The 7262-nt window shown below is 58.5% G+C and overlaps 4 protein-coding genes across 4 annotated transcripts; 2 read left to right on the top strand and 2 right to left on the bottom strand.

The window, feature by feature from the left end:
- Positions 1-292: 292 nt before the first annotated feature.
- F5Z01DRAFT_683017 (uncharacterized protein) lies at positions 293-2110 on the bottom strand (the record flags this gene model as incomplete). The annotated part of the gene is made up of 3 exons (XM_046265810.1): positions 293-1600; positions 1648-1779; positions 1808-2110. 3 exons carry the CDS (start codon positions 2108-2110, stop codon positions 293-295), a joined length of 1743 nt encoding a protein of 580 aa, XP_046115911.1.
- A 917-nt stretch (positions 2111-3027) lies between these two features.
- On the bottom strand, positions 3028-3786 carry F5Z01DRAFT_626528 (endoglucanase; the record flags this gene model as incomplete). Its single annotated transcript, XM_046261484.1, has 2 exons — positions 3028-3107; positions 3159-3786. The coding sequence occupies 2 exons, from the start codon at positions 3784-3786 to the stop codon at positions 3028-3030; spliced, it is 708 nt and encodes a 235-aa protein (XP_046115910.1).
- A 1214-nt stretch (positions 3787-5000) lies between these two features.
- Positions 5001-5828, top strand: F5Z01DRAFT_638960 (glutathione S-transferase; the record flags this gene model as incomplete). Its single annotated transcript, XM_046262413.1, has 1 exon — positions 5001-5828. One exon carries the CDS (start codon positions 5001-5003, stop codon positions 5826-5828), a length of 828 nt encoding a protein of 275 aa, XP_046115909.1.
- Positions 5829-5950: 122 nt separating this feature from the next.
- Positions 5951-7249, top strand: F5Z01DRAFT_259949 (XAP5, circadian clock regulator-domain-containing protein). Its single transcript, XM_046258574.1, has 2 exons — positions 5951-6801; positions 6854-7249. The coding sequence occupies exons 1-2, from the start codon at positions 6073-6075 to the stop codon at positions 7205-7207; spliced, it is 1083 nt and encodes a 360-aa protein (XP_046115908.1). The 5' UTR covers positions 5951-6072; the 3' UTR covers positions 7208-7249.
- Positions 7250-7262: the final 13 nt, after the last annotated feature.

Below are 7262 nucleotides of genomic sequence, written 5' to 3'. Positions count from 1 at the left end.
GCTATATATAAAGCGTCGATAGTAGTTTATAAATCCTACGAACACTTACATTTCCTTAAGTGCAACGTTAATATTGCCCTGTGCATGCTGGTCATCCTCTTCACCTCGTCTGCTGAAAGGTCGATCCTCGTGCAGTACATAAGCAAACACTTTGGGTGGACGCTGGCCGTGACGAGTGTGCTCCTCGCATTACGAAGCGGCCTGCCATGAGACAGAACCTCTAATGCGTACAACAAATACAAGAGAAATCATGCCTGCTCTGCCACTGAGGACACAAACTCCTCCTCAAAGATTACCCAGCCATGATGCTGCGCCCGCCGTCCGTCGTGACCCTCTTCCGGATACGGATCTTGAGCACGCCATTGCCCAGGTGCACCACTCTGTTCTCGCTAGGCGCCTCCTCCTTAGGCGCCTCCTCCTTAGGCGCCTCCTCCTTAGGCGCCTCCTCCCTAGGCGCCTCCTCCTTAGGCGCCTCCTCCTTAGGCGCCTCCTCCTTAGGCGCCTCCTCCTTAGGCGCCTCCTCCTTGGGCGCGCCGTACGACCGGCCAAAGGCGAAGACGGGCGTCGTCAACGTGCCCCCGCCCTCCTTGGCGTTGACGCCCGAGTCGTAGGTCGAGTCCTCCCCCGAGTCTGCTGCGGCCGTCCCGTCATCCGCCGTCTGCATGTCAATAACAGCGCTTGGCGCGAAGAGCAGTGCCTCGCCCGTGCGTAGGCGGACAACCTGGGAGAAGAGATCCCCCGCGACGTCGTCTTTCTTCAGCGCCAGCGGACGAATCCCCGTTTCCGTCCTGCTACCTTTCTTCATCCCCTCTTCATCGTCTACGTTCGGGTCCAGCCAGCTCGAGGCACCGGCAAGATGCTTCTGCAGGGCCCGCATCCAGTCCGGACTCGTGAAGCGATGCACAATCGTGACGCTGCACAGGTCCAGCAGACCCGGCGAAATGGTCGGCTCCTGCGTGGAGATGATGACGCGCGTGGCAATGTGGCGCTGCAGACGGATCGTGCTCAGGAGATTCTCCGTCAAAGCCTGGCACTCGGACGAGTCGGTCATGTACTTGTGCGCCTCGTCCAGCGCGACGACGCGGCCGACCTGCGTGTCCTGCTCGAGAAAGAGACTAAGGCAAATGCCAAACAGCGAGCAGGCTATCTCGGCCGTGACGCAAGGGCAGCTTAGGTCGACCATGGACAGCTGCCCGGCCTTGGGTGCCCATGAGTTGCCATGTTGCGGGTCGACGACAGTCTTGCTGTTGTGATTCCGGGACGCGTGCAGACCCAGCGCCATCTCGTACGCCCTGGCCTGGTCGGACACCATGAAGCTCTCGAGCGTGTCGAGGCGCTGCTTGAGTGGCGCCAGCTGCGCCTCCGTGAGCGACTGCTCGTCGAGGTCCCTCTTGAACTTGGCGTAGTTGAAGCCGCTGCCCTTTTGCTGCTGCGCCACGCGAAGATCGCGCAGGATGCGGATCACCACGTGCAGGTAGAGCGGCAGCGTGCCCTGGACGGATGAGACGGCCATGAGGTCCAGCATGCGCTTCGTGTTGAGGTGCTCCTGGTTGATGCGGAGGACTTCAATGGTGACGTTGGGCAGCTTAGCGTAGATTCTCTGCCGTCGTTAGTACAGATCTCTTTGAAAGGAAGGAGTATGCGTACCTTGATATGCGTCACGTTAGTCGGGGCACACAGCACCCTAACATCGACACCACGGTGAGAGCTGAGAAAGGCCGCCTCGCAGAGGGAGCCGCCCGAGTCAGACACAAACGTGTCGTAATGAAAAAACAATGCCTGTCAGTGGTTTTGGCAGCATGTTCACCTCGTTCTGCAGCAGGCAGTTCTCAAGCAGGCAGCTGAGCGAGTGCGACTTGCCTGAGCCCTGGGAGCCGCAGATGAACGTGCTCGATGGCGCCGCCACGTTGAAGAAGAGACGCGGATCAGACGCTTTACCGCTCGCGTCACCCGCCAGGAGACCATACTGCGCAAAGGGCTTGCTCTTGTCGGACCTGCCCGTCCTGTCGTGCTCAGCGAGGACGTGGCGCTGGACGGCCTGGGTGAAGATGGGCGCGGTGAGGACATCGCTCAGCGTGGTGTTCTCGGTCTCTACGTCGAGAAACCGCATGTGCTTGGCGAACTCATCTTCTTTTTTCACCGCTACGGGCTTCTTCTTCTCGCCGCCGCCGAGGTTAAGCTTGCCCATGTCAAAGATCAAACGATGGTGCTGGTGCGTTGGTCTTGGCAGGCACGGCGTTGAACGTGAAGATGCGCGGGTTGCTGGTCTCCTTGGCAGCACTACTGGCCTTGAGAGGAGATTGTGTGTGTACGGGCGTGAGAAGCTTGGGAGCGCGCGTTGGGGTCCCCTCGTTGTCCTCGCCAGCTGTAGGGGCGTCGTCGCGTCTAGAGATGGTGAGAGCTTGTGAGGATTCTGGGGCAGATGGTCAGTGCTGTAGACGCGAGTAAGTACGAGCAGCGGTGAGACTCACCTGATTCTTCTGGAGAGTGAACAGCACGAGTAGCTCAAACTGGGGCGATCCTGCGTCTCGATGGTTTTGTGATCCCAAGCTCAGAATCGGTGGAATCATATCGCAGCGAGGGCTGGAACTGAAGCGAGGGCTGCAAGTGATAAGAGGCCATGATGAATGAAGGCCACGCAGTGCGTCAGTGAAGCGTGTGCTTGCCAGTGAAGCGTGTGCTTGTTAGTGTCTTGCCCGTGTTTTGATTTTGTGAAAACTGGTAAATGTTGGGTTCACGCGAAACTCAGCCTCCTGGTGAGATGAGATTGCCATGGAAATTTGGTCAAATTGCTTGCAGGCTGGCCCCAGGCGGCTCTACGGGCTGCAGGGTGCTGGATGTGCCTGCCAAGCCCCGATCAGGCCCCTGGGAAGTTCGGCGCCCCCGGGAATGGTGTCTGGATAGTGGATCTGCCTCTGTAAGTGTGCTGACTAACGGCGCATTCACAGTTTACAGATAAACAATGGACGCGTCTCTGATTTCCATCTTGTTTGCAATTGTCTCTGTGTATATCTACTCAGATCCTCGCTAATTGACGTCTGCGTAAAAGTGGTTCATTTGGAACGTGGCTGGCCCGCCAGTCATCGGTTCCGTACCGAGTTGGAGAACTGTCTTGTTAGTCCCCACGCCATCGACACGCAAACGCAAGGAAAACTCACCCGTCAGATACTGGCTGTCCACAGGAAAGCCCTTGCTGTCGCGCAGATAGTCAAAGAAGCCCTTTGCGTCCAAGTCGACCGAGTGGCGCGCCGCGTCCGCCACAAAGGTGTACACGTGCATCTCGCCGTTGAAACCATCCCAGAGCGTCCACGTCTGGCCCTCGACCTCGACGCTGCCGACGCTGCTGCCCACCGGCCAGAGGTCGCCGTAGTTGGCCAGCCAGACCATGACCTCGTAGTCGCCGCCGCTCGACGCGTGCGTGGGATCCGATGCCGTGAACATGTCGTAGGCCACGTTGGCCCGGATCGAGTCCCCGCTGTAGCCCCAGTCGGCCTGCGTGGGGATGCTGCTGATCTCGCTCACGAGCTTCTTGTCCGCCAGCGTGCGGCCCGCGTGAGGATAACTCTTGACCATGTCATCGTTGCCGGACCACGTCCAGTCCGCCCGCCACGAAACGCCTGAGCTGGACACCTCGTCCACGTAGGTGCACTGCTGGCCGGTGCCGAGTGCGGCGCCCCATTTGTTGTTGTTGGCGTAGTAGCCGTCCGTGGTGGACTGGCTGTACTGTTCGCACAGCGTCTGGGCCAGAGCCAGGGGGGCGATGCTAAGGAGAGTGAAGGCCTTCATGGTGATGTTGGAGTGGTCAAGTGAAAGTAGGTTGATAAAAGTGTGTGAGTGTGAGTGAAAGAAAGGCTACACCAGGTAGAATAAGATAGAATAGAATGTGAATCGGAAAGAAAATGGCCTAAAAGGAACGACTTGCGCTTGAGTCCTCAACAGACGCGGGCCAGGCAGGGCGATGGCACGACTTATATATCCGTGGCCCTCGTGCTGACTGGAGTTGTAGGACTAGACCAGCCGCTCGCTTAAGGTAGTCCAGGAGTCCATTCCCCACCCCCATCGGAAGGGCATTTGGCCATCACAAGCTTCGACTAGTCCAAGGTACAAGCGTCCCTCTCTCAGGGACCCTTTGCCCGATCGAGAAACCACCCGCCGTCCCTCGACGCTCACTCGCCAAATTCTAATGCCACCAGGCATCTCATCCTGCCCAGTGTGTGCAGGGGCGGCCCACAGCAGCGGCAAGGCCTCCAGCTACTGCATGGTCCAAACGTCCTAGATGTGGTCGAATCGTCTCCACTGAGCGAGTAATGGGAGGCGGACTCTGGAGAGAGACAGCGCTTCACGTACCCGAACGAAAACTCGTTCTCGACAAGTCGACCGGCGTCCGTCAGCCGAGTCAAGACACGCTGTCTCGGGACCAGCCAGGTCCACGCTCGAGTCGAAAGAGGCGTCCTACTGTACAATGGGGAACATGTTGGCTGGAATGGAAAACACATGGTGTGCGGACGCAGGTGGACGTTCGTGGTTCTCGGCTCACGGCGGCTCGGATGTTCATCCGGCGCGTACGTGGCATGAAACAGGCACCGGTTGTTTCATCGATCTCGTTGGGGGCTGTGCCGATCGTGTCGGACGACCCTGGAGACTTGACCAGAAGGAAAGTCGTGAATAGTTCGTGGCTGGACGCGCGGGCGGTGGAAACCCCCTTGCTTCGCAAACGCCTCATTGTCAATTGACAAAGACGGGTCTATTTTCACGTCCCAACATCGTCCCCCCAATGCTCTAGAACAGACAAAGCAGAGGCCTACCAAGATGACCCTAGTACCAAGGTACCTTAGAAATGGATGTCAAGTCACCACCAATTGAACGATGAGGGGGGCATCACGTCATTGGCGCTGGCTGGTGCACTCCGCACCATCTCACCATCCAACCCTCTGTTTCCATCCTCGCCTCGCATCTGCGATTCCACGTACCACCTGGTGAACCTCTGTAGACCTCACAAAATGGCCGCTGTCGACACCTCCCTCCCTGCCGAGCCAACAGGCGCCGCCGCCGCCCTGGCCGAGGCGCACGCCCAACCCCACGCCCTCAAGCTCTACGGTGGCTGGTTCTGCCCCTACGTGCAGCGCGCGTGGATCACGCTCGTCGAAAAGGCCATCCCCCATCAGTACATTGAAATCAACCCTTACAACAAGGACCCCTCCTTCCTGGCGCTCAACCCACGCGGCCTCGTGCCCACGCTGGCCGTGCCTGTGGGCGAAGGCGAGAAGAAGCCACTGTATGAGAGCACGGTCGTCTGCGAGTATCTCGACGAGCAGTTTGACGGAGAGCAGCATGGCGAGCGACTGTTGTCTGGAGGGCCATATGACCGCGCGAGGGCACGGCTGTGGATCGACCATGTTACGGGGAAGATCATCCCTGGGTTCTACAAACTCCTCCAGCACACGCCAGACAAGGCGTACTCACTCGATGACGCGAGGGCGGAGCTGCACAAGAACATCCGGTCGTTTGTGAATGAGATGGCGACCGATGGACCCTGGTTCCTGGGCCACACGTTCAGCATGGTGGACATTATGCTCGCGCCCTGGGCCAAGCGGCTCTGGCTCATCGACCATTACAAGACGGGCGGCACTGGGATTCCAAAGAGCGGAGAGGGCGATGAGACCTGGGACAGGTGGAACGCGTGGTTTGACGCCATCGTGGAGCGACCAAGCGTCAAGGCCACGTGGAGCGCGGACGAGAGGTACATCCTCGCGTACAAACGGTATGCAGAGGACACGACCAACTCAGAGGTGGCGCAGGCGACGAGGGAGGGGAGGAGGCTGCCTTGATCGGGACTTTTCTGAAGTTGGCTTGTAAATTGACAAGTCTGTATCCCTATGATCAAGAATTATGGTCCAGCGAATGAATTACGTGGAGTCCATACTGTGCGCACCCGAGGGGACAGACAGTAAAACTCAATTCGCACTGGAAACGTCGGCAATTCTAGCGGCACTGTACAGTGCGCCAAACTTAATGTCTGCAACGACGTCAGCTTGAAATTATTTGTCCCCATCACCATCACCCTCACACAACATGTCAGACTCGACGCCACCGCAGAACTCCCGATTCACGGCGCAGGCGACGGAAACGTCGCAGCGCCTCTCCTCCAACACAGTCGGTCTCGTCAGCGCCTCCGATTACCGCAAACGACGCGCCGAGCTACTCGACCAGCAGGACCGCGAGTCGCGCGAAGCCTCAACTACAGGCACCGGCACGAGCACCGGGGCGGACACCACGCCTGCCGACAGCGAAGCCGAGAATGGAAGCGTAGAACCTGTGAAAAAAAAGGCCAAGAAGAAGAACAAGGGGAAGAAACTGCTGTCTTTTGACGATGACGAGGACGACGATACCGAGGGACAAGGAGCTACACAGGAGGACAGCAGCAAAAATGGCGATGGAGGCGGCAGCGACAAGAAGTTCAAGGCCAACGCCTCGGTCAAGCTCGTACCCAAGGCCATGACGAAAGCCGCCCTGCGGAAAGAAGCCACCCAGCGCGAGGCCCTGCGCAAAGAGTTCCTCAGCATCCAGGACGCCGTCAAGAATACCGAGATTGCCATACCCTTTGTCTTTTACGATGGCGCCGACATCCCCGGAGGCACGGTCCGTGTCAAGAAGGGCGACTTTGTGTGGTTTTTCCTGGACAAGAGCCGAAAGGTCGGCGCAGACATGGGCGTCGGCGAAACGGCAAACGCAACGAGGGCGTGGGCTAGAGTAGGCGTGGACGATCTGATGCTCGTGAGAGGGAGTATCATTATTCCTCATGCAAGTCCCCATTGGCATCTATGGAGAGATCTTTATTGCTGACAGTGTGTAGCACTACGACTTTTACTACTTCCTGGTCAACAAATCCACCGGCCCCGGCGGCCAGCGCATCTTCAGCTACTCCTCCGATCCGCCTTCCACCCCCGTTGCTGCGGCGCCCGCGGCCACAGAGGGCCTGTCCACGGCGGAGACGAAAGCGGCGGCCATCAAGGCGTTGCCTGACGCCAAGACGCTCGAGGGCGCCAACGACGATCCCACGTTGACAAAGGTGGTCGATCGCCGCTGGTATGAGCGCAACAAGCACATCTTCCCCGCCAGTACGTGGCAGGACTTTGACGCGGGCAAGGACTATGCCAAGGAAGTCAGGCGCGATGCGGGTGGGAACACATTCTTCTTCTCGAGGTGAGAGCAGACATGTGGCGATAGGCACTCCCAGGTGTCTGTGTGTGTGTTTTTATGTG

The sequence above is a fragment of the Emericellopsis atlantica genome (genome assembly GCF_019669845.1).
Source record: "Emericellopsis atlantica unplaced genomic scaffold F5Z01scaffold_24, whole genome shotgun sequence".
Taxonomy (NCBI): domain Eukaryota; kingdom Fungi; phylum Ascomycota; class Sordariomycetes; order Hypocreales; family Bionectriaceae; genus Emericellopsis; species Emericellopsis atlantica.
This window is presented reverse-complemented; position numbering and strand designations above follow the sequence as displayed.